Source organism: Sceloporus occidentalis, unplaced genomic scaffold (assembly GCF_023333645.1).
Source record: "Sceloporus occidentalis isolate IW3139 unplaced genomic scaffold, rSceOcc1.0.p SCAF_1, whole genome shotgun sequence".
Classification (NCBI taxonomy): Eukaryota; Metazoa; Chordata; class Lepidosauria; order Squamata; family Phrynosomatidae; genus Sceloporus; species Sceloporus occidentalis.
Genome location: NW_028316981.1, coordinates 256,647,352 through 256,675,344, shown reverse-complemented (window position 1 = coordinate 256,675,344; position 27,993 = coordinate 256,647,352). Strand labels below are relative to the sequence as shown.

Genomic DNA, 27,993 nt, shown 5'->3' with positions numbered 1-27,993 from the left:
AGGTAGGATTTTAAAAAAAGACCATGGATGTTGTTGTTACTCTTAGAGCTTGCATATTTATTGAACAAATCCTACTAAAAGAGCTAAAATACATTGGGTACTTGTAGTGCATTATTAAAGATCACACTGTTACAAAAAGCCTGCATTTTCAGCAGTACACAACTGCAATTATACATAAATGCCACAACTGCTGAATACTGTTTCTTGCTATATGTATATACAGCACAACTGACTTAATCTAATCTATAAGAAGAAAGTGCACAAGAATTGGGGGGAGAAAAAAATTAAGAAGTGCAGTGCATGCATTGGTATTTAACAGTCAGAAGCTAAACAGTGCAGGGCAAAGCCTGCCCAGTAAAAGGAAGAGCCGAAGGACAGAGTTATATAAAAAATTAAGGTGGGCTTCCAGACTGTGTCTAACACAACAACATTCCATGAGTAGATGGTACTGTTTATTTTGCATTTTGTTGCTTAATTCTCTGGGAGCAAGAACAAAAATGTAAAATCCACATGTTGGAAATACTGTGGGGTCATATCCATTGCCTTAAGACAGTTTACTTTCTACACATTCAAATAAACAATTAATTATGCTCTTTTTTTTAAAAAAAGGAGCCAATGTCATTTTTAAGAGGACATTTAAAAAACATGCTAACCTTCCTTTTCTTTTCTTCTAAAAAAAAGTCTTCCTATTGAATCAGTAAAGAAAAGGCAAAAGAAGACCCCTAAAGATTATAAGAAAATTATTGCTATATTTATCCAGGTTAGACAAGCAGAATGGCAGAAAGGAAAATTGTAGTAAATTACAGTTTTGTGATTGCTCCCGCTACCATTTGCAAGTTTGTGAGCATACCCAGGTGGAAATTGGTTCCTCACTATCTTTTATTAGTAATTACTCACTCTACAACACTTAATAAGAAAGCCACACTGAAGACACAAGGAAACAAGTCAGTCCAGTCTAAAGAACGAGAACAAAGTACCAACACCTTCTTAGAACATGGAAATTAAAAATAACTCCATCAGAGCTACCTTGCCAAGGAGCATGTTTAAAGTCCAAAATAGCACCATTCATCAGTGTCTCAAATCCCGTGGCAGCATCTCAGTCACTTACCACAAGGAAACCATGAGTTTCATACTACTTCTATACATCAAAAGAGTACATGGATAAAATATAGAGATATACAGACAATCAGTGAAAATAAACTACTAGGCTTGTTACATCTAAAATGAAACAAAAGGGGACTCTCAGCCTCTGCAAGAAGCGGTTCGGAATCGTGGGAATGGAGAGGCAGCAGATTACCAGTTGCATGTAGTCAGTTGAGTTTGAGTTGTGGAAGACATTGCTGTGATAGAACAAGGCCTGAAGGCCCACCTGTTAATGTTTGTAAACTTGGATTCACAGTGTGAAATTTCTGAGTTTTTACTTGAGTCAGAATGGTTAAAAACCGGTTTTATGATACACATTATCCCCACTGTAATCCTCTAAAGCAAGGCTCAGAGTCCCTTAGTTTTCTTCTTATGATATACACAGAAACAATTCCCGATATATGACACCATGATGATTTCATGAACACCCATACACCATATTTAATACAAATGAGGAGTAATGATTAAAAAGAGGAGAGGTAATTGATTTTGGTGAAATGGTGTCCATAGCCATTTGCTGGTATCAGTGACAAAACTTCCACTTCCTCTTTCTTTTTGCGATTGACTTCCTTCGGGATGGGAAGATTGTCCTATAGATAAAGAAGGAGTGGGAGGGAGAGTTAGTTGCATTTCTCTGACAATCTGTATTATACAAATATAAAGTTGATCCGATGCATGCACTTCCCTGTTATGGACTTGTAAATGTGACTGGAGCATTAAACATTATTTTTCAAAGGATACTACATCTATAGAAGAAATCTTTGCTTTAAAATCTCAGTTGTTGGAACCTTCTTGACAGGTGTTTTTTCACATGTGCTAAGATATTATGAAGACTCCAAACACTGATGTACATATCCACTCTGCTATATTCAGGTGCAGTTTCCCTGCACAGACCACATCAGGCTTGCAGTCAATGGTGATTGATTCAAGACCCCCTGGGCCTTTTCACTCTGAACAATTATAAAGCTATGCTACCACTTTAACTGCCATGATGGCATCACATGGAATCCTGGTTTTTGCAGTCTAGGGAGAGTTATTTAGAATTCTCAGCCAAAGAGCTCTAGTGCCTCCCCAAACTACAAACTCCCGGATTCCACAGGATGTTGCCATGGCAGTTGAAGTGAAATCATAGCACTGTAACTGTTTAGTGTGAAAGGACCTCCAAGGTTATAAACTGTCATATGTGGAAAGGCTACAGTGCACACTGACATTTAAAAATGTAGATGTTTGTGATAAAGAACTGAGATGTCCAGTTTGCCATCCTAGCAGGGAGAGGTAGGAATTGTGTGTAAAATTCAGCTCTCTGCTAAAACACACACTTTAAAATCCAGCCCTTAACTCAAGCTTTTCTCCTGCAATAGCCCAGCATGAAACAAAAAAATGTTATTAGGTTATGTATGCATCCAAACGATACTGTTTCCTATATGTAACATTCTCATATTTTTGCACCATTTTCTCAGTTTTATTTCTTGCTAGAAAAAAAAAAGATTAAGAGGAAAATGACAGGATAGGAGGATAAGCCTTTGGATTGGTGGTACCAGAAGCCCTCTGACTGGAAGCACCTTTTGGCTGATGTAAAGAGGTAATAGAGTATCAAGCTTTCTTTCTCAATGGAACGGGAGAAGTTTTATCTGTTTATTGGCTGTGTATGCAACTCTCTTCCCAAAGAGCACACTAAAATGACTTTAAAAGTTTCCCAACTCCTGAACTCAAAGTATTTTTCATAGTTTCTTGTCAGGGAGAAACAGATGCAGTGACTTCTCACTCTGCAAACACTAAAGGCTGTTTCTGTTGGACGTTATCACACAGGGCAAAACTGGACGTTTAAAGTGGGGCCAATGCAGGGTCATCCAGGGCTTAGGGACAAATTCGCAGCTGCTTTTCACATGACTCTGCAGGCAATCAGAAGAGATTGCAGGGAGAATGTGAGGTCAATCAGGAAGTAAGTAATTTCACAAAACTACTGGGTTTATGTGTCCATTTTGCTTGCAAATTGACTCCCTTCACGTAATGCCAGCTGTGTGGAAAGCAAGCCTCAGATGACTTCATTTCCCAGGGTCTTGATGTGCTAAAGAGGGAGAATGCTCTCATCCCTTAAAGGGATACACACAGACTTCCCTCTTTAGGCTCGCTGGCTGCTTTTCTTCCTCTAATTAAGGCAGTGGGAGGACCCTTTGGAAGTCCTCCTGGACAGGAGGGAGAAATGGAGGACATGCTCTGGAAGGCATTGGGGAGGATCAGCCCTCTGTGGAATAAGGCAGGCCCCGTCCTTTCTCTCTCTCTTGTGTGTGTGTGTATCTGTCTTTGTGGTTTTACGGAGTTTGCAAAGGGCAGCCTCATTCTGCTTTCCTCTCACAGTTTCTCAGGCTTTAGGGGCAAAGAGGATTCCCCCCTGGTTTCCCCTCCTCTTCCTGGAGAGAGAGAGAGTGTTTGTGTGTGCACTCTTGTGGAATTGACAGTTTTGAAAAGGTATCTCTAAGCAACCAATGAGGATTTGTTTGTCTCCTTTGCATACCCAAATTCGAATCTGACCCTAACTAATGTGCTTTAACCCCTGTTGTGCTCTTGTGTGTGATAACCATTAGCAAATGGGTTTGCTTTTCTGGGATGCCACCACTTTAACCATTTTGGGGATGGATGCACACAGCTCCCTGTGTGATGATGTACTAGGATAGCACTTGCTTTTATAATGCAGGTGGGAATCATAACAGCCCTCCAAAGAGCTCCCAGAAGGCCTAGTCAATATAGCCAATGGTGGGGAATACTGGATGCTGCAATGAGACAACATCTTTAAGGGCTGCATAATTTCTACCTCTGTTTTACCACTTTGTTTACCATTTCACTCAGTTCAAAGAACAATCCTTACTGCTGAACATCAACAAAGCTGCAAATAAGCAGTCCTCTGGCTTTTCTAACCAGGAAAATATGAATGTTTTCCCCAGTCACAAACCCACCCGTTACCATAAGGAGAGGGAAAGTTTTTGCCCAAGATTCTGCATCAGAGGTTAAGATGTGCAACTTTATGATGACAGAGCTACGATGCTGACATAATACAGCACCAGGCTAGTGAACTGTGATTTTGCACAATAAGGCACCATGCAAGATATCCCATTACACAACAGGGTCCCCCCACTGTGCAACATATCCTGAAGCATATCAAGACATATTGTGGATCGTCACACATTGTATCTCAGGACCATTCATGCTGCTGGCACTATTTGCATGATGGTGCCAGAGAAGTAGCCATGTCTCTGTTTTGCTCTTGAAAATATGAGCATGGTGCAACACCATGATTCTCCTTTTCATGATCCTAAGTCAGTTTACGATGACATAAATACCTAACAGAATGCCAGTCTTTGTTTTCTTAATGTACCCAGGTACATAATAAGACCATTCAGTAAACTCTTTCTTTCAATTGTTTTGTGTAGGCAAATGTATAAACAACAATCCATACAAAATCTGTTTGCATAAATTTACAGATGAGGTGGGAGACCATTTTAAAACCTGACTCATAGGCTATGTAATGAATATATATCTGTAGGAGATCATCTGCAGATAACAGCATCAAGCAGATTGCTTTAAACCATCTCCCAAAAGGCACAGAACTTTAATGTTAACAAGCCTCCTTTCCAATGAGTTCATTTGAGTTTTTAATCATAGATTTCACTTTTATTGGCACTTCAAATTAATTGTGCAGAAAATCCAGTTCAACTACGAAAAAACTGCCTACATATCAAAGTATACTTTTTTTGGTGCCTACTTCTCCATCCTTCATAAACAACTTACAGTAGGCTTCTGGTACCCAGTAGTGAACCCTCTTCCTGTAATAATTTACCAAAAAGACATATTTATCATCCCCTAAAATGGTAAAGAACCATAACATAGCTCCCAGAGACCCTACTTTTATAAACTAAGAGGCGAAACAGACCAGCAGCTTTAGCCAGCTTTGGGGTGGTGTGGGGGCATGGCCATCACACCCCGACAATGTCCCCAAGCTGGTGTCATCCCGCCCACCTGCACACCCACCCAGCACATTGACAATTGTCTATAAGACTAAGCCAAGATGGATAAATGCTTTTGCATTTGAGCAGCTACATATAAATAGGCCACACTCATTAGTCAAGTTGGAAGTTAAAAGGCATGGATTCTAGTAATAGAAGAGGATTAAATGCTTATGTTTCAATCTTGGAATTCTGCATCAAAAATTGTTCTTATTGGACTCAAGCCCACGAGCGGCTTGGAGTGGCCTCTGGCCTCTTGGTCCAGTTATTGATGCCACCTGCACATCCATAAAAAAGGCAAAGACTGGGAGAATCACCAGTCAGCACACATTATTCTACAGGCAAAATGTCACGCTATTCAAAATAAATTGCACACCTCCATGTCATATGGCTTGGGTCTAGGCAATGTGAGATTGTGGGGTGAAACAAACAACCTAAAAAGGGTGGCCTGGGATCATCCCAGCATTGCTTGCCACGGCGCCATGGCAATTGCACATGTGAGGCCCCAGTCTGGCCTATTGCCGCTGTTTCCAACCAGCCTCTGAAAAGGAGTGTTTTTCTCCCGCTCATTTTGAGGCAGGCTCTTCCAGGTTGGGGCTGCGTTGGGGTGTTTTCTGGCTCCATTTGGGATGGTGCGGCATCTAAACATCACATGCCCAACACAACTTGATGGTGGACCTTTTGGCCCATCTGTTTTCGGCCTATATCTCCCTATACAAGCCTACCTTAATTTTAAGATCTAAGGGCTTTCTCTTGGTCCCACCACCAACACAGCTATGGTTGGTGAAGACCCTAAAGAAAGCCTTCTTGGTGACTGCTCCCAGGCTATGAAACTTTCTGCCAAGAGAAACTCAGTTCCCCCCTTCCTTTCCCTCTTTCTGCAAGCAGGCAAAGACCTTCTTATTTAAACAGGCCTTCAGTTTTAACTGGATGAGGTTATGTAATTCGTGTGCTTATTCTTAATGTGTAAGGCTTTATTGCACCACTGTGCTATGGTGACATAGGCCTGGTACAGACAGGCAAAGAAGGGGCGGTGAGACACCGCCCCTTTCTGCTCTGGATCGGTGCTGCAGCAAACGCACACAGCAACACTGATCCGGCCACTGCAGAGCACAAAAAGGAGCCAATTTTTCTGGCTCCTTTTTGTGCCTCTGAAGAGGCGTCACAGCAGCTGCCAGGCTGCTTGATTATGCCCTTTTGGCGCAGCCAAAGGGACATCATCAACACACACGCCATCTGAACGGATGCATGCAAGTATGGCGCCTGGGGCAGTGCGGGGAGAGGTGTGAGCATGGGGATGCTCAGCCCTCATCCCACGCACAGACCAGTGCTTTTTGCCGATCTGCATTGGGCCACAGTGACACAGCAACACCACCGCAATTATCTCGTACTGCATATTGTTAATGTCCTGGCAGCATCCTGTCATAGCGCTGTCACAAATGTGCATTTTTGCATGCTCAAAATAATCCATTAATGACTACCTTTCACACCACCAAACAGTAGCCTGTCTGCTGTGGAACTCTGATCCCACTTCCTTTTGTGACAACTCCATTACTAGGTGGGATGTGGGTGGGCTGGGGGTGTGGCCAGCTAGTTCTTGTCCCAGGATTCTCCAGGAGATTTGTGTAGGGAAATCCACAGACTACTAGGATCACTCTCAGCTGTAGCACCTTACTGGATTGGCACCACAATGCAAAGATGCTCTGATGGTGCTGTGGCAAGGAAACAGCTAAAATGCCAAAGCACACCCCACTATACAGGTTCAGATTAAAAGCAGACAGTTTTGTCTACACAAGATGGAAAAAATATGGTAGCGACAGTGTGGACACTTTCTTTTCCTATTCAACCTCTCATGGGAAAATGTATTGCCCAGTGCCAGGTGTCAGCATGAGTCTTTCTGCCATTATGCCATAGCAGCAAAACAAAACCAATCGTGAAGCTGGGAGTGGGATAGAGGAAGGAGCTACAACATGGGTGCTGCAGAAGAGAAATGTGTGTGTGGTGCATGCTAATTATGAAATGATTGCAGAATGTGGCAAGGTGCAGTATTGTTCTAAATTAATGTTGATAAGTGGATTGTGTTTAATGTTTTTGTTTTGGGGGGTTGTGTATTTCAGACTGTTTTAGATGTACTGTTTTAGCATATGGTGTAAATTGCTTTGGATCTCATTTGAGTGGTTCCACTATATCCAGATCAACAGAACTCCGAACCAACTGCACTTCTACCCTGTTTGGATTAAGTTCAAATTGTCTGTCCTCAGACAAATAAGTTTTGCCATTTTTTCAAATGGAAAAACTGCAATTTATTCCTTAACTCAAGAGTTTGCAAACTCCTGACTGGGGTGGGGGGAGTCATTATGCTGGCTGCAGAATATTTTCCTAGCCTCTGTGCCAAGTAAACAGCCCACAATCATATTTCATGTTTTCAAGGCTTTCCATATTCAGCATTTTCAGCAGTGTTAAGAATCCAGCTACAATGTAGTTCTACCACTAAGCTTGTTCAGGCAAAGATAGCTTCAAGCTAAACCCTAACTGTCATACACAATCAATTCAAACTATCTCTACTGCACACACCCTTGGGAACAGGGAACAGCCCAGTCTGATCTTGTAAGGGGATGTCAGCAACTCATACACAGCCCAGCAGGGGCCTCTATATTATCTTTACACTTCTAACCAAAGTCACTCTGCCTGTGTAAACACTGGCAGTCCCAAATATTACTCTTCTTCTTCTAGTTATTTCTCACCATCCAGGTCATGTCTCTGAAGGAAGAGAGCCATATGCATTATCCAAGTGTGCTCTATCACTACACAAAAAAGAGAAGGTAGTACGCCAGTTCCATTCCATTCACAATTCCATCACTCTCATTTCCTATAGCTTTATCACACTAGTGAGATCATGTTAACTGCCACATCGTGTGATAAATTTAGGGCATTTCCAAGTTTTATATGCTTTATATCGGGTTTAAATCCTATTTGCCCGTGGGATCTCACTAGTGTGATAAACTCCTTAGAGAAGGATGGGTTTCAATAGAAGAAGCGTATCTTCTATAAGCGTGAGAAACAGGAGACCAGTCCAGTCCTTCCCACACACGTGTTGTCAGCTAGTAAAAGATGAGACACAGTCTTCATCTAATGTAACAAAAACAGTTTTACTTACAAATCTTGTGTATAACTCACATACAGGCACTGCTTTATGGCATAGATAAAATAAGTATAAATTCTACATGTTAAGTCGAAGGCTTCCATAGTTTTTGTGGGTTTTTTGGGCTATGAGACCATGTTCTAGAAGAGTTTATTCCTGATGTTTTGCCAGAATCTGTGGCTGGCATCTTCTCTGAAATTAGTAAAGAATACTTTTTTTCTTGGTATGCTGCTGCTTTTAACATATAGGACTGAAGTTTAATTTCATCACTACTAGAAATACTGAATTAATGAGATCCTGTGCTACCAACTGAACATGAACAGGTGGTCTGGCTGTCACAGTCACAGCCTAAAAACCTCATTCAAGGAGAAAAAGTCCTATCCTACTTATCTTTATCTCTTCTCCAAAAACGGGAAAAAACTGTATGAGAAACTTTTGCTTGAAAAGCAGTACAAACTAGGGGGCCGGGGAGAGTCTCCAGGCAACATTTGAGAGAATCAGGATACATTTCGTGATATGATTCTGTATTTTAACTTGCAGAACATACAGACCTATTTCAAACCTAAAATAATATATGTGACTAAGCTAAGGCTTAGATTTACAGTTTATGTGAATTTGTTCTGAAAATCTAAGGATTAAAATCTATATCTGTTATATTTAGAGACACAACAACATTCCCTTCCACTAAGACAATTATTTCCTTAATGGGTTTTCTTCCCTTGTTTATGTAGAGGATATAGGAAGAAAACTGGAAACATAAAAATACAAGCAACATAGACATACAGACCAGAGAACTGGGGAGAATGCCAAAAGCATTGTGTTGTGCAGTTCCTTTTCAGCTGTGAAAACAATCTCAGTCCTGAAATTCTGCCACACAATCATAAAAAAAATCCCAAGTGACCATTCTAGGATAAGCAAATACAGTTCTCTCTTCCACTTGCCTAAGCTATGTGAAATAGAAAGGCCCTTTTTGTGTGAAATGTAGAATTCAGATATCTGTTCCTTTTTTCTAAATTGTTTCTCCATTTTATAAGGCTGTTTTTGATTAGGAAGAAGAGTTCATAAAACTGAAAGACTGAGCCCTTCAATCTAGCCATGGATGAAAAAAACCCACATTAGAATTTTGAAGAGACTGCTTATTAAAGTATTGCAAAGTTTTAGTGCTGGTTTAAGGCATGTGGAGAAGATTGCAGCTGTATAGTATGTATGAATCTTGTTGTTCATTCTTTTAATTCAAATTATTAATTCTGAGATTGCTGGTCTACAAAACACTTTACCAGCCTGAACACTTAGCTAGAGCTTTCATTATAGAATCAAATTAACAATGGGCTGTCCTAACAATCCTCTGTTTAGCTTTATTCTCTGAGGAGTTCATCACTCTGATGAAGTTCAGAGAGCATTTCTACCTTACCATCATGTTTCTCACACACACACACACACACACACACACACAGAGAGAGAGAGAGAGAGAGAGAGAGAGAGAGAAGCAGACTCCAACATTCAGGGAGTGAAGGAAGAAGTTAGAAGGCCAAGGAGAGAGAGGAGATATGCCATCACAGATGGAACAGAAACCCAGTCCAGAGGTAGCAGCCAGGCAGTCCTCCATCCTCATGGCTTGGGAGTAAGGGACCAAGATGGCAGCCCAAATTACTCTCTTAAGAACAAAGCCTGCTCATAAGTGAAGATCTCCTCCCGGAGCTCAGCTCTGGAAAACCTTCATAAGAAGAAGAAAAAGGAGAATGAGAAGGAAGAAACTTTGCGTTTCCCCTTGACCAGCAAGGGAGCCAGGCAAGAACTAGTTTTCCTCCAACTGCAGCCCAAATGGCATGTGGCTTGTATCTCTTGTCTTCCTCACATACACTGTCCTTCACTCTAAGACCAAGAAACACTCCATGAAGTTAGAATTCCATCAGCCATATTTCTTCTTCCTTCACTACAATGCATGTGCTTTAATATATTACTATGGTGTACTTGTGTGGAAAGCAGCCAACCAGTGGCAGACTCATATCAATGGATAGTGATGGAATCAGTTCTTATCACCAAACCCTAAACTGTGCCTTTTTGTATCCACTCACATGTCCTTCAGAAGCAGTTCACTGGGCCACTGAATAGCTCATTCAATCACACTATTAATGATTCTGCCAGGCACATAGAATATGCTCTACATAAAGTAATAGCTATTACCTGTAATCAAAGATAAATAAGTCTGTAATAAAGGCCACAGTAACATACATAAGCACAAATAGCACAAACACAATTATTACTTTTTTTAGGTCATCATTTTATTTTCAGGAATAATGCATGTAAAAGTATATGACAAATCTGCATGATAATCTTCATAGTAAAGTCTGCCAGTTCAAAGAGTTGCCTAGGAAGGAGTAAGTCTTAATAAACATACAGTTATTGAATGAATAGGGATGTGGTGACTCAGTAGTTAAGAAACTGACTCTGATGATCACAAGATCGACAGGTCAAGGCTCAGGTGCCGTATGAAGGAGTGAGTTCCCATCACTAGTCCCAGCTTCTATCAACCAAGCAGTTTGAAAGCATGTAAAAAGTGCAAGTAGATAAATAGGCACCAGTGGGAAAGTAACAGCGTTCCATGCAGTCATGCTGCCCACATGATCAGTTGTCTTTGACGATGCTGGTGCTTCAGCTTAGTAATGGAGATGAGCACTGCTTCCTAGTCAGACACAACTTGACAACCTTGTCAAAAGGGAGACCTTTACCTTTTACTTTATTGAATGAATACATAGTGGTGGGTGTTTGCAGCTGAGCAGCTAGTTAATGCAACCATTCTACAGACTAAAACAAAAAATAAATAAATTCTGTACTGTGCTTTTTGTGCACTGCTGGAGTATCATAGGTTTGCATTGTGTAACTTTTTTTTCTATTGCAGATTTTGATGAAATGAGCAAACCCATGTCATGAAAAAATGACCATGGGCTAAATAACAATAATGACCATGGGCCAGTCCCAATTAAAGCAGGTCTATTGAATCAATGCGATTTAAATAAGTTTGTATTTGAGACCTAGTAATTATAATTTATTGTTTTTAATTGCCATCAAACCAGCTTCAGCTTCAACCTATGGTGACCTGATGAATGAGAGAAGTAATTATAATACTTAATTATAATCATTATAGTACTTACTATAATTAAGCGCTATAATTATCTCTACCTTGAAACTGATACATTAGATCATCTGAACTTTTCACACTTTCTGTGTCAGTCTTACAACAGTCACAGCTTTGGTCTCAGTTCCATCAGTGAAAATCCTGATAATATGATACAGCAAAATCATGAACACTTCTGAATGTGACAGATTTAACTAACATCACTGCATTTCCAAATGCATCTGAGAACGTAGACATAAATCTACAAAAGTTCATGCTGCCAAAGGTGCCACATGATCTCTCTACATACTGATTCTACAGGCTAACACGGCTGTATCTTCAAATTCTAGAATCACTAAAGTATGCAGTTCTAAGATTCCACTCAACAGAAATATAGAAAATGTGCTGTTATCGGAACACCAGATTTGTTCATGAAGATTCATGGGAATCTTCTTATGTTAGCTCTAGGAATAGCTCTTTAAACTGTTTTTTATTTGTCCACTGTTTTGCTTAGTTGCCAATTTTTCTGCCAAATCTTTTGAGTCATCAGTAAAGAGGGATAAGGGAATGAAATCAGTATGCTCTGTGGCTTTTGAAAAATAATTTTTACTCTAAATATATGTCATATTCAGTACTAGAAATACCAAAATGGGAATGAGGGCTGGCATCCTGTAGTTATGAGATCATAATCTGCACTTACAAATGTCATAATGTTTGAGGTTTACTATTGTGGGTGTTAGTAACCAAACATGACTCTCCAAAAAACACCCCAGCCAAAGGGTTTCTGAAATACTGTGGATTTAGGCACCAGGACATGAGGTCTGCAGCACTACTCCATATGCAGGGTGTATTGAGTCAAGCAATTGTGGCAGTACCCTCAGAGGATCTTTCCATCTGCCTGTCCTCAACATGCCTTGCATGTGGGAGAATGCTACAGACATGTCTTGGTGCTCCAGTCTGCAGCACCTCAGAAACACTTTGGTTATGGTGCTGCCTGGCTGAAGAAATAGGGCTTTTTTTTTTGGTGGGGGGGGGGGGGGTCAAAACAAGCTCTGTTGTTATAGTTATGTCTAATATGCAGAATGATTTACCAAGGCTTTTACATTTACCAGTACTAAAAATTGTAGAGTCATTTTAACAGTAATACAGTGGGCCCTTAGCATCTGCTGGGGTTTGGTTCCAGGACTCCCCGTAGATACCAAAATCTGTGGATGATCAGGTCCCATTATATACAGTGGTGTAGTAAAATGGTGTCCCTTATATAAAATGGAAAAATCAAGGTTTGCCTTTTGGATTTTTTTAAAAAGTATTTTTAAGCCATGAGTGGTTGAATATGTGGATGCAGAATTCATGGATAAGGAGGGCCAACTGTATTATAATTTACAATATCTCCATAATATTTATTTCCACTGAAAAGTTTTGAAGGTAGATAAGATATATTATGGAGAGACCAATTACACGTTCCTCTCCAAAGCCTGTTTTGAACTTTTCAGAAAATAGTTTCATGATTCTGTTTTATATGTATGTAATGAGTAGTTACCTCTTAACCTTCAGTACATGTATTCATACATACACACAAACACATAGATATTTTAATCTTAAAAAAAGCAATTTACTACCTCCCCTCATTCACTCAATAGCCATAAAATAATCCCAATCAGTAATACAGTTAAATTCCCTTTATCTAACAAAAGTTTTTATGAAATATTAAATAAATATACCTTAAGAAATCCTCCAGGGCCATGGCTGACTGGAATGTGTTTCTGGTTGGTTGTGAGCCTTGGATGACAAACCTACAGAAATATTAATATAATTTTTAAAAAAATGTTCATCATGTGAGTGCAATTAATTGCAGAATTAGAATTCACAACTGAGATCAAAATTAAAATTTGGTTTTTTAAAAGCAAATTTCTAGCTTTTGAATAGAGGGAAAACTTTAAAGTGTGTGACAGTAACAAGTCTTGGAGGTTCTGAAAACAATCTCATGAAGTGAAACCTATTTCACTTTATAGAGATTAATCCCAAAAATTTCGCAGTACATATTCATTATTATTCTATTCTCTCTTCTCCGTTATTACTGCCCTAGTCTGCAATTTTGGGAAGGGCTGTAGCAGTAATATGCTTGCAAACATTTATGCTATGATGTATTGTAGTGATGGCGAACCTATGTCACGCGTGCCAGAGATGGCAGACAATGTCATTTCCTCCAGCATGAGGAGGAAGAGATGTGTGTCTGTTCCTCCTCCTTCCTGACCGTCCCCGGCCTCCAGGTTCATCTCCAGAAGCAGCTGAAGGCTGGGGACAGTGTGGGGGGAGGAGGAGAAGAAAGAGATGTGCTCCTCTTCTTCTTCCTCCTTCCCAACCCTCCCTGGCCTTCCGTTGCTACTCCAGAGACATCTGAAGGCCGGAGATAGTGTGGGGGGAGGAAGAAAAAGAGGCACACTCCTCTCCTTCTTCCTTCCAGAAAGGTTTGCCATCACTGTTGTAGTGTACAGGAATTTGGCCTTGACAACCCTATGCACATGTACCTAGCAGTAAGCACCATTTAATATAAGGAAATCCACTTTCTTATCAATATGCGTAGGATTACATTGCATAAAGTAGTGTCATGCTGTATCAAAGATCTTGTGACCAGGTTTGTTTCCTTCTTCTCCTCATCCTTCACAATTCTTTTTCTTTTTGCATGGTGTATTTTATATTGAAAGCCTGACAGTGGGGAATGTTTTATGACTGATCTCTATATTCTGTTCTGAGAGTTTGGGGATGAACATACCAAAAGACTTGGGATAAATAAATAAGGGATTCTTATGCTTTCCCTGTGTCTGTGCCAAAAAGGAGAAAATAAACATTGCAAGATATCATATGGGATATGCAAACTGAAGAATTTAAAATTTTGAACCAACTTTTAAGAGCAATAGACTGAAAATGGTCTGTCCTCACAATATTCTTTATCCACTGTAAGTATATTTTAGCAATTTGGGGGGGGAAACGGCATTTCATAATTATGATGAGCTGCAGCTAAATTAGTTACCCTTTAGGGCACTCTCAAAAACTACTGTCAGCTACATTTTGTATTTATGGCTAAAGAAGGCTGAACTTGACATGCATATATATGGCTTTATTTATTTAAAACATGTATTTTAAATAAATGCTGATATTGAGTAGAAGAGTAGTGTAACATCTAAGTACAGAATTTACACTGTGCAAACACAATGTAATAAGTTCTTGGCCAACATATGCTTTATTTATAGGTAAAGGTAATTTAAACACAACTAACCTCAGCAAGAGATGTGTGCAAGACTAAAACAATCTGAAGAAGTAATGGGGAGGGTGGAAAGAATTGTCATAAATTAAGGGAGGAATCAAATAAATGTCTTTTTGGGAAAGCACTTACATCCCAACAGGTTTTGAGAGCACTATGTGAAGCTAGAGGAAGCATGTTATATAGAAACACACCTAAATTATTTTATAAATTTCTGATTCCTTCAGCTCAGAGCTCTGCATGTTACTTTTGGGTCTAAAATTCCCAGAAATTGCTACTGCATGCTGGTCATGGGGACCTGTGAGTAGTGTGTTAAAAAAGTAGAACGTCCAAACCCTGTCCTAACTTTCAAACCTTCTTAGGAACAACTGGGATTATATATGAATATTATGCTATGGGGTGGAGGTGTTTTAGGTAGCAAAATGCAGGGTAAGATCAGGTTCAGAACCACAATATGTGGGGAAGGGGGAGGGGTCCTGATATAAAGTCTATGCTTGAAATGCATTATTCATGCTCTAGGAGGCAAATGTCTTGGTCTCAATTCTCACCAGGAATAAGACTGTAAGGGTTAATTTCCTGTATGATCCCATTTCTAGAGATGCTAGATCAATTATAGATTAATATAATTTAATCTGAGAATTTGCTAGGTAATAAAGGAGACCAACATCTGTCACTCTGAGAGCAACGGACAGGAAGAATAATGACAAAAGTTTGGCTGAACTGAAATACTGTACAGAGAAAACTGTATTCCTTAGATTTATAGAATTCTCCAAACATAATATGATTTAAACTATTACTCTTCCACGTGACAACAATTGCTCTCTTGTTCTAGTGCCCTGGTGGATTGCTGATGACATGCTAAACTATAAATAGAAATAGACGTCAGCATACAGAGGCCCCTATAGCCTTTCAGCAGAGCTTCAAAAGTGCTGGATGCTCAGGGAGGCAGGGAACACCATGAAATGTAGACATGTTCTGACACAAAGCAAGATGAAAGGGTGTGTAATAGCTCAGCTGGTAGCAAGAAACAAACATTGCAGACACAGGTGCCCTGTAGCAACTGTTCTTTATTTAACACCTGCACGGTTTCCTCCTAGACCTAGACAATTCATATGGTCTACTGCACTCACACAAATACTACAGATGTGGTCTAAGTACATCCTTACTTAAACTAGTGGGAAATGACCAAACTGGAGCTTGGCTGCTTTCAGCTCACAGTACAAGTAGGTGTGGCCAACTTGTGTACAAATCCCCCCACTGAAATCTACGTGGGTTTTGTGTATTATTATTATTATTATTATTATTATTTAAAATATCTATATTTTGAAGTTTAATGTAAAGATTAAAAAGATTTTCAAGTTTAAAAACCTCTTTGAGGAAGTTTGCTAAATAAAATTTTTAAATGCTAAAGCAGTGATATACATGGGCACAGTTAACTAAAACAGCAGCATTCATAGAATCATAGAATATAGAGTTGGAAGAGACCACAAGGGCCATCCAGCCCATTAAAATACCATCCTCATTTTTAAAAAGCATACAATAATATCTTACAATAAAATAACAGGTACAAGTTAGAGCTATGAAACATAGAATATAAAATACAGTGGTACCCCGGGATACGAATGCGCCGCCTTACGAAATTTCCGGGTTACGAAAAAAATCCATTGAAAAAAACATTTCCGGGTTACGAAGGTTATTTCGGGTTACGAAGAAAAATTTGGTGCTTTTCGGCGCGATTTCACACGGAATCGCGGCTTTCGCTATTAGCGCCTATGGGCTTTTCGGCTAGCGAAAGTTTCCGGGTTACGAAAGCGGCGGCGGAACGAATTAATTTCGTAACCCGGGGTACCACTGTATAGGTAAATATCATTTAAAAGTAAGACCCATTGAAAAATTGGCAAGAAGCAGGCCAACAAGTTTCCATAAAGATGATGACCACAGAAAATGTCCTGTCCCTTCAGCCTGCCAACCTCCTTATCAGTAGGCACACAAAGTGGCTTTTGTGGCCAATCTTTGAGGCTGGGAAGATTCATACAGGTGCAGGGAGGTTTAAACTAGATTCTGAAATATACTGGCAACTAGTGCAACTGGTACAATGCGGCTGGGTATTATCAGTACACTGATGACACCCAGATATATTACTCCATGTTTTGGTCTACAGCTTTGACTGCTAATGGCATCTCTCCTCTCAATGAAGGTCTTAAAGCGGTAATGGACTGGATGAGGAAAAACAGACTAAAACTAAATCCAGACAAGATAGAGGTACTCACAGTCTGGGCCCCTAATCCAGGTACTGGGATACTGCAACCAGTCCTAGATGGGTTTCACACTCCCCTCAAATGACTGTGATCGCAGTCTGGGGGGTGCTCCTAGATCTGTCTTTCCAGATGACAAATCAGGTAAATGTGATGGTCAGGAGTGCTTGCTATCAACGTCAGGTGATATGCCAGCTGCACCCTTTCCTGGAACCAGGCGACCTGGAAACTGTGGTACATGCACTGGTAACTTCATGACTTGACTTCTGCAACATCTTCTACACGGGGCTACCCTTGTGCTTAACCTGGAAACTTCAATTAATTCAGAATATGGCAGCCAGGTGGGTCACCGGAAAATCCAGGAGTGACCATATAACACCTATCCTGAAATCACTCCACTGGATGCCTATTGGTTTCTAGGCACAATACAAGGTGTTGGTTTTGACCTTTAAAGCCCTACATGGCTTGGGCCCAACCTATTTATGGGATCACCTTCTTCCATACAATCCACTCTGCACATTCAGGTCCTCTGGGAGGAAATTATTGCTGCCTATATAGTCCAGACTGACTGCTACCTCCCAAAGGACCTTCTCTTCTGCTGCTCCCAGATTGTTTAATGGCCTGCCATAGAAGATCCTTCATATTACCAGCTTAGATAGCTTTAAAAAGGCTGTCAAGACAGATCTCTTCCAGCAGACCTTTCTCAAATAGAAAAACTCGATCATAAATTGAGTTCACTCGTGTTTGTGTCTCCTGTCTGATAAGCTGAAAATTTTAAGAATAATTTTATTTTATGGTTTGTTTAACAAATTATTTTAATTGTTATATGTTTAATTGTCGTTTTAAGGGGGGAGGGAAGATTGGGCTATTACACAGTGTATTCTTGGAATTTTAAATTATAAGCCGCTCCAGTTGTTTTTGTAACAGAGAAGCAGAATATAAATTATTATTATTATTATTATTATTATTATTATTATTATTATTATTATTATTACAAATCAAAATGTTATACTCTGTTTTCCAAGCCTCCAAGAGCTAACCAGGTGCCTACATTCTGTACCAGCTAATATTTACAAAGTTTAGATGTCACCAGAGTATATATTACCATAACAAGGTCTGATTCCTCCAGATAGCAATGCAGCTGGCAAATCAGTTGAATCTACAGATAATGTCAAGTCCAAGAGAATCCTCAAATTGTGCATTGACCTTCAGTGGAAATGGAACTGTACTCAATACTGAACCATCCAGATCACTAGGCCTCCCCTTGTAAAGCACAATTTTAAAAGATTGGAGAGAACCAAAATCTCTGGAGAGTAGGCAAGCAAAAAGGAAAGCCTGTACAACTTCAGCATAACTGTATTATGTTTACAGTTGACAACTGAGGATTGTAGACAACCCTGCTTTTCTGTAGTAGCTTTTCTTACTGGAACTAGGCCAGTGTACCTCTTGGCTCATCTGTCATTACTTTATAGTAGTAATGAATGCCCAACACTGTGTGGCTATAGGAGGTAAAGGAGAGCCAATAAATGTGAATACCATTGCTAAACACTCTAGTTCCATCTTATTGGGCTCTGTGTTCTCATCTGTAATCTTCTGTTGTTATGTATCTTCAAGTCATTTCCAACTTTATAGCAAACCCATCATGGCGTTTTCTGCGGCTGAAAGTATGTGACTTGCCCAAGGTAACCCTGCAGGTTTCTATGGCTGAGTAGGGATTTGAACCCTGGTCTCCGGAATCACAGTCAAATGATCAAACCACTACATCACACTATACTCTTCTATAACCTTTATTTTTCTGTATCTGGTGACTCAAGTCACTAAATGTTATCAATGTGGCAATATCTAAATGGGTAAGTAGATCTTCCATTCATTATAATGCTTTCCTTGCTTTCTTTCACCCTTTCTGCTTCCAGCTCTAAAAAATAATTACTGTATCTTACTTTTTTTTCCTGAATTATTTAACAGGGTCTTATCTGTGTCAATTTTAGAGGATATTGTGCCATCTACTGCTTTATCATTGACCTCACACCTCAATATAGTAGGCTTTGATCTTTAAAAACCCATTTTTTTAAAAAAAATCCAGAATAAGTAGATGTTTGCAGCCTGAATTAAATTATGTTAGTCACTACTTCAAATATTATTCATATCCACAACCACAGCCAATGTGGACAATCTCTATGTAGAGCTACAGAGCCTCCCTATTATATTATCAGTTTACAGTGACTGTAACATGGCAGGATTTTGCTTTGCAATCAAAAGATTATATGTGCATGTTTGGATTATAGCGTTTAAATATCTACATAAAACCACTGGGAGAAGTCATCCAGAGGTTTGCGTTGCAACACCATCAGAATACAGAGGACACAGAGCTCTACTTCTAATTTCTAATCCCAGGGAGGCAGTGGAAACTCAACTGATGTCTGGAAGCAGGTTTGGGATGGAAAAGGACAAATAAAACTAAAATAAATCCAGACAAAACCGAGGGTCCATGAGTTGGAAAATATCCCAGTTTGGATGAGTGTATCCCATCTCAGATAAGGGCTGCACTCCCTCTGATAAGTTAGCTATGCAGTTTGGGGTTGGCTCTGAACTTGGAGCTTTCTAGGGCGATGTAAATGTCAGTGGTGTCCAGGAGTGTTCTTACTAGCTTCAGATGGCCCAGTATAGAATATGAGGGTCTATTTGTATCGAGTCCCAATTTAGACTTTATAGGAAAGAGGTTCAGGCCTAGCTATCTGAGAAACCACCCTTACCCATGGGCACATCTGTGTGCTGCGATCAATGTCTAGGATCCTCCCTTTAAATCCATCATTAAGAGATGTCACACTGATGAGCACCAGGAGTAGAGCATTCTCAGCAGTAGGAATTCAAACCTTTATTTAGGGCCTGGAACAGACAGGCAGGAAGGAGATGCCCGAGGCCATTCTGTCTGCAAGCAGGCCGGGACTGTGGCAACTGCATAGCCTGCTCCCAAGTGGGCCACCACCACTGGCCCCAACCCACATCACCAGGAGCTAAATTATCCTGACTCCTTTTTGCTCTGGTTCAAAGGAGCATGAGCCAGAGTGGCTTCAGGATGCTTTGCAGGTGTGCATCATGGAATGCCACAGCCTCAAAGTGGCTGGAAGCTCCTTCTTTTGACACGTCTGTTTCAGGCCCATGAATGAATGAATAATTCAAAAGGTTTCTTCACAGTGGCTAAGATTATGAGCTTCTGTCATTTTTTTAATGTCATGGTTGTTGTTTTGCTTTGAGGAACATTTGTAGTCACTGCAGTGGTGCCACAACTGTTAAATGCAACCATTTATGATATTGTAAATCTGGGTTATGACATCATAAATACAGTTGGCCCTCAGTTGGCTCTGTATCCAAGGATTCTCATTCTCTCTCTCTCTCTCTCTCTATATATATATATATATATATATCTCAAACCTTTTTGATTCTGCCATTTTATATAAGGGACACCATTTTACTATGCCATTGTATTCAATGGGATTTGAGGATCCACAAATTTTGGTATTCACAGGGGATCCTGGAACCAAACCCAGCAGATACTAAGGGCCCACTGTGCCAAACATGATGTCAGATTTTCTTTTCTATGCAAAAATGTAGTTTTGTGCAAAAGGTATCCCATGCTTTTTGGGACAAATGCATTGTTCACACACACCCCAAAAGTCTACAGTGTAAAAAAAGCTTACATTGGTTTACCATTTTTTCAACAAGGCATCTGAATATCTCAAGACACCTTTTGTCACCAAAGACAAGAAAACTGCAAGTTTTCTTTGTATCCCTACTCAGCAGTGGCTCTTGCATGTGTGTAACTCGCTCTCTCCCGTGCCCATAGTAGGTTTTGGGTGACTCCATGATTAACAATCTTTTAAAATAAAACATTGAAAAGGTTTTTTTAAGCATTTCAATCTATATTTTATTGAGCTGCAGTTTTCAGAAATTTTATTTTTCATTTTAGAGGAGTTTCTTTTAAGAGTTGTGATTCTATGTTTGTTATGTTTATTATATTACAGCATTCTATTTACTGTATATTCACAACCCTGTGAGATTTAATGCCTCTAGAGCACTTCAGAAATCTATAAATAAACAATCTATCTAAATATATTTCCCATTTTAATAAAGTGGTGGTATGCATTTTTATTTTCTTTATAGTTCCTAACTCTTCCCACTCTAACTTTACACTATATTTACTTTAGCTCCATTTCACTTACCTTATTTCTAGTCCTTTCTTCTATTCCTAGTTACACTAGCAAGCTAAACAAAGGATTCATACTCTGCAAGTACAGTTCCATTCTAAATATGCTAGAAAATGCATGGACAATGTAGAACAAAAATGCAAAAACTCATAAGCTAAAACCAGACTTGGTCCATGATCCAAGTGGGGGACAGGGATGAGACATGACATCCTGTTGAGACCACTAGCCAGAAGCAGCTGAGATATTACACTCTATAAAAGCAGAAAATGTCTGTTACACTATGTGCACCAGACCCACATCTCTGCAGTGGCACTCTGCAAAGAGATCTTTAGTGTAGAACTGGTGAGAGACATACTATCTCCCAAAGACAATAGCAACAAACCTTTTACTATATTAAGTGGATCAAGATTGTAATCGTGCACACTGCAAACTTCTGCATACCTACTCAGAAGTAAGTTCCAGTATGTGTTACAGGACTGCGTTCTTAATGTTTTTTTTTTTTAAAAATAGAATCCCTAAGGTAAAAACATTTGATGGGGCTTTTCTTCAACGAAAAGTGCTAAATATCATTGAACAGCTATGATTTGCAAACCTCTTGAAAGATAGGGTTAAATGTTTTATGGCCATTCTATGTCACTTGAAAATTGTCTGTTGGGAAACTTTCTTGCAGATGTCCATCAGGACTGATGAATGAAAATGTTGCATTCATCTGCGCCTAGGGTTGGCAAATTTGGACAACTAGGCATTAGCCCCCTAGGAGACACTGGGGGCTGCACATACTCCGGGGGGGGGATAATGGCCTTTTGCCCCCAAAGTTTTTTTTTTTTACCACTTGGAACTCCAAGGGCACAAAACCGAATGGAAATGCTCTCTATAGCCCCTAAAGGTCATTTCAAATAACTTTGGGGAAGAAACCTTTTGGAGAAAAAATTGACCCCCGAGGGCCCCCAAAATGACCCTGATAGCCTTATGCAGCACGTAGGCTGCACTTTGCCTATCCTTGATCTACAGAGCCATAGAGACTTCAGCTATAAGCTCAGTGATAAATCACATGCTCTTCCTAAAGCAAATCCAAAGTTCAATAGCTACACTCTCAGGGACTGGGAAGGAATTAATGTCCTCAGAAGATAAGTGCTGGTCAGAATAGATAACATTGGGCCAGATGGACCAATGACCTGAATGAATATAAGGCAACTCTTTTAGGGTACTCAATATGTGCCTTTCATGCATCTTAGTTAATTACACCAAATTCTGATCTCTAAGGTGCAGTGAAGCACATAATGTACAAGGGTTCTTTTCTGATCCAACAAAAAGAAACATATTCATAATTTAAAAGATAATTTGTATATAACAGCTCTGAAACAGCAACTCATAACCTGTGGCCTGTGGATCCTTAGAGAGGCCGCAATGTCCTCACAGGGGGTCTGTGGAGACTTGGAGGCTCAATCACCGACCCAGATGCTTTCTCCAGCCAGCTGCCCTTCCTGTTCTGTCAAGTGCTACTCACCGGGGGGGGGGGGGTCACTCACTTGTCCTCCCTGCCTCTTTCTCCCATGACAGGGGTGCACATCAAGGCGCTAGGCACAGCAGAGAGAAGGATCCTGAGAGGGCAACCTGGGCAAGCAGTGGGGAGCAGAGCCCCCTCCCTCCCTCCTCTGCCAGGTGCCAGCACCACTACTATGCTTACTTTCCCTCCTTGCCTTTCTCCTGTGGCTGGAGCACACATGGAGGAAAAGACAACCTAAGCCATCCCAAGCCAAGGTGTATAGTAACTGCAGTATTTGATGTACTTTAGGGTTTTAAATCTTAAAATTCTGGGGTCTGTGAAAACAAAAAATATTACAAGGGGTCCTTGGTAAAGAAATGGTTAAGAACCACTGCTCTGAACCAAAGACCTTTGTGCACGTGAATGGGCATAGCACCTCTGCACACTCTCCTGGTTGACAAGAGGCAAAAGGTTCAGTTCCCTCCACTTCCAAACACAGAGGCGATTTTAGCTGCACAAATCCTAAAGGATATGTGCATAAACACATATGTATTGATGTGCAGTCAGCCCTGCAGTGCTGGATTTAAATGGATCTATCAAAAACCATTTGCAAAAATGTTTCCATGCAAAAAGCCATTTTGCTTCCTGGAAATGGCTGCAGTGAATTAACACATCAAATCACCTGGTCTCCTAGGGTGTAAAAAGCACCAAAGCACCTGAATGAGCAAATGACAAGCCTCAGTTAATATCCTATTCAATTTAGGTTTGGCTCCATGGCAAACCACCTGATAGAATATATGACAGAAGAGGATCACTGCATATCCCCCCCCCCATGTTTAGATTATTATGATTGGTAATGACACATGGGAGCCAATATGGTGTAGTGATTTGAGTGTTGGACTATGACTCTGAAGACTGAGGTCTGATTCCCAGCTCGGCCATGAAACCCACTGGGTGACCCTGGGTAAGTCACATGGTCTCAGGCTCAGGTAAATGTAATGGCAAACCTCCTCTAAATAAATTTTGCCAAGAAAATCAAATGACTTGAAGGCACACAACATACACACACAATGACAGATCTTGTGTCCCTTCAAAACCAGCCCTAAGGAAATCTATGTAGAATAATGGGAAACACCAGGCTGCATAAAAATCAGTTCATATCCACAGCAGGATGAGAAACATGCTTACTGAGATCAGACTTAGGGAACAGGACATAGTCAGGGACTACTAGCCAGAGAAATAGCAGTGTCAGAAGATAAGAAGTCAGGAATCAGAGCCAAAGCACAGGGCAATGCAAAAGTATAACTGGAGAAGAGGGTCAAAGCCAGGAGTGAAGAGTTAGAACACAGCCAACATGAAGTCTGAGGTCATGATGTAGATCAAAGGTGACATCTAGGACACAGAGTAGCACAAAGGTAGTACATCTGCTGTTTCAACTTAGGTCAGAGGGCAAAAATAATAATCAGACCAATGTTTAAGTGTGAGGTCCTTCAATGAAGCCAAATATTACTTAGGGAAAACGCTCCTGACAAGTAACTACCAACTTTTATAAACCTAACTTTAAACGTTAGGGCAGGAATTCAATAAGCTCTTTGGACAAAGAGTCACATGCCACACTATACCAGGGCATACCTTGCCCACTGATATACTGCTCCTCAGCTATATTGGAGCATGCTCCCCAAATTCCATAGACTTCAGAAGTGGTTGATCAGACCACATGTGGGATCCTCATGGAAGTGAGCTCTAGGAGGCTTACTCAGCTTTTTGTATCACCTTCAGTATTTGAATGAAGCAGTGAAGAACTAAGAGTGACTGAGACAGAAACATAAAAAAGAGCTTTGTGAAACTGGCCTCATGTATAGAAGTGATTTATAATGGTGTATATTAACCTTGCAATCATTAGCAGCACTTAGGATGCAATCGTATGCACGCTTACCTGGGAATAAGTGCCACTGAACTCAATGGAGTTTACTTCTGATTAGACATGTATAGGAGTGCACTCTACCTAACTTGGAAGCAAATTCTACTTTATTCAATGTTCACCACCAGGAAGCAAGATTTGTTTGTTTGTTTATTATTTTAGGGGACATAATTCTACATATTACATCTGCAAGAAAATTGAGTAGCATCAATCAATACACAGGATCATTCTTCTGGGTCTCCAGATACAATAGCAGATATATAACTAGTTGGTTTTGCTCCACAAGAAGTTGAAGTGGCCTACAGTTGATTTTTTTGCTATTTTAAGAATCATTGTCCTTATTTTGGGATAAACTGAGCCAAAACTCATTCTTGATGGGATAAACTGATAGACACTGAAATCAATAGAACTTGTTAGTCTTGGCTAAAATGTCATACCGATTTTAGTTATTTTGCTATAAACTGCAGGGACTGGAAATGTCCCCTTTTCTGATAATAACTCCCAGACTTCTGCAGCCAGCATGATCATCCAAAAAGTAACTTTTTAAAACTATGTTGGGTATGACTAAATCCAGATTTGGCTCATGACGTTTGGGGGCAAGATGGATCTAGAATGTATGCCATATTTGCTTAGCAATTGTCTACACCTAGTTGAATAGCTTCAAATGGCACTTAAACTTTAATTACAGGTGATTTATTACTCATATCCCACTTTCTGCCATTGTACTCAATACCACTTTACAACATTTGAAAAAATGCATTTAAATACAACTGGTCACACAATGAAAACAAACAATTCACATATAATATATAAAAATGAGGTAAGGATAAAAACTGTATAGAATTGCAATGTCATTATAGTTTCCCACATGCAAATATCTATGTTCTCCAAAATCTATTTATTTTAGATCAAATTTTGAGTCTATGGAAATGTACTGTAACTTCTGCCAAGCTAAGGCTTTCTGTAATTTAAGTAACTTCAAAAGTTTCATCTTTTTATAATAACTGTTCATGAAAAAGTCATGAAAAGAATATAGCAGAAGAGCCACTTTGAATGATTTCCAACTGTTTCAGCAATGACCTATCAACTACCCACTTCTCTCCCCGCCCCTCAATCTTTTTTTTAAGGATCCTGGCATCTGAAACTTCAGAGGATATAAGGACAGACTTCTTTTATATGAACAAAGGATGTAAAGATACAAATGCCATACACAATACTGAAAAGAGAAACACACTGAAATTGCTTTTTATTAGTGTTCTTGTACTTCCTAATTAAAGACATCAGGCAAGAATACATTTGGTTCACTTTGTGAGTTAAAATTCTTTCTCCCCATGCATATGAAAATAAAACAGTACAAAATAACTTAGGCATTCAGCTGCTATGTAGCAAGGACAAACAATATGCAATATTAAACAAATCCTGCAGCCAGCATAGGGACTTCTGAAAAGCATAAGAAAGAATATGTTGGCATACTGCTTTGCCCCCCCCCCCCCCCCCCCGCATGTTGCAGTGCATGTAGTGCATTAAAGAATACATGCTGTTCTGAATAAACCTTAATTCAGGAAGAGAGACTTCAGGTTTCCATTCAAAATGCCTGAAAATGGAAAATTGTGCTCACAAGGGCTTTTCAAGTGCATTATTCATTGCATGGCAAAGCCCCCAAAAACATTTTAAAGTTCATGTTTATGAACATGTGTTGGAAGAAGCATGCCAAATTGTAGTGTTTCTTTTTAAAAAATCAAAACAGTTTATTTATTTATTTATTTAAAAAAAAACAATGTTTAAAATTATTTCTTACCATTCTCTGATTCTATTAAGACTTAGGGGTGCACTTTCTCTCTGGCAGGACAAAGAGAATACTCTGTAAAGAATTAAAATGTACAAAGAGGGAAAATTCTCAAATCATCATGTCAACCAAAAAAAAAATGTGATTTGCCATACAGCAACAACAAAAAACACCAAACAAACAAGAAAATCAATTGTTATGCTCAAAAGTTTGCAAATCAATCTACCCAGAAGTCTTTTCCCCATCACATTTCTTTACACTTCAGTGGTCTACAGGCTTAAACACAGGACAAAGGAATCCCTCTGACACCTGGACCTGCAAAACCTTTATGCTATTCTTAGGGCAGAGTGAGTGCACCTCTTTAAAGTGCACTACACTAATGCTGAAGCCTCTCTAAAAATCAGTGAAGACAAAAAATAGTGCATTCCCTGCCAACTGCATAGCTTGCCTATTGTTCTCAGATACACTGCCAGCTGTTTCCTTCAAAACACACACACACACACACACTGAAGATAGCAGTATTACAGTCACACTTTCACAACGTAACTGTCCGGAGAGGGGATATTTTTGGAAATGGCACTGCATTGCATAACCTTAGCTCTCTCTCTCAAGCACTGAGCACCAGCTTCCACCTCTCCTTTCAGAGAAGAATATTAACTTCAACCACATTTTGTCCAAGAATCCTGTTTCAATCAGTTGCAAGAAAATCTCCCTGATTTGCAGCTTGCAAGAGACTGATTCAATAGCCACAAAGTCATTCTCTCTCTCTCTCTCTCTTTTAAATGTACAGCTCAAAACTTCTATTTCACCATATATTTTTTTAGTTTGAGCGAGAAAGTGTTACAGGGATTCAAATTAGTTTGGAAAAAAAATATTTTTTTCAGTTGCAATTTTTAAAAAATCATGAAAATATAGTACATTAAAACAGAAGAGCTTGCCCAGTCTGCGCAGAAATTGCATAACTGGACAAAAAACCCCAATAATAACATTCGCATCGGGCTTAAAACTGCTGCCTATGTACATTTTGGAGAAAGCTGTTGCAGGAAGAAAGAAAGCTTGCTTCTAAAAATACACCCAAGACAAGGCAACCATTAAAAAAAAAGCCCAAGCTTCAAAAACCCTCCCTTTCTGCAGAAAGAAAACCCCCAAAGAGTTGAAGTACATAGGCGACAACACTGTCTCCTTCCCCATAATAGCCCTTCTTTGGAAAACATGGAGCAAAGAAGGAGAGAAAGAATAACAATAATGAAAGGACACTGGGAGGGGATCCCAGGGACCTCACTAAAAAGACACAAAAGACACACATCCAGCTCTCTGTGTAAGGAAGGCAAAGGACACAAAAGAAAGGAAAGCAAAACAGAGACTAGACAGAGAGAGAGCAATATGTATATTTTTCATGGCTGTGCATGGAGGAGGAAGGGGGAAATGTATATGTATACTTACAGACACAAAGCCCCTGCTCCCTTCTCCCTGGCTGTCCTTTCTACATGCTCTGCAACACAAATGTGGCATTAAAAAGGGCAGCATGCTACAGAAGGGAATTTATAGAAGGGGGAAGGGAGGGAGAGAGAGAGAAAGAGGGCTGGGGAAAGGGGTGTGGGGAGGAGGAGGAGGAGGAGGAATGCCTGCACCTCGTTCTGGAAAAGGGGACGGTGGGGGGAGCAAAGTGGGTGGGGG

The 27,993-nt window shown here is 39.9% G+C and overlaps 1 protein-coding gene across 2 annotated transcripts; it reads right to left on the bottom strand.

Annotated features, from left to right (window-relative positions):
- Positions 1-60: 60 nt before the first annotated feature.
- NREP (neuronal regeneration related protein) lies at positions 61-27,993 on the bottom strand. Of its 2 annotated transcripts, XM_089492309.1 has the most exons (4): positions 27,760-27,848; positions 26,329-26,391; positions 13,123-13,194; positions 61-1,733 (listed from the first exon to the last, which is right to left on the bottom strand). In XM_089492309.1, exons 2-4 carry the CDS (start codon positions 26,329-26,331, stop codon positions 1,608-1,610), a joined length of 201 nt encoding a protein of 66 aa, XP_089348435.1. In that variant the 5' UTR covers positions 26,332-26,391; positions 27,760-27,848; the 3' UTR covers positions 61-1,607. The 2 variants fall into 2 exon arrangements, with proteins under 2 accessions (XP_089348435.1, XP_089348428.1); XM_089492302.1 differs by lacking the exon at positions 26,329-26,391 and having other exon boundaries at positions 27,760-27,993.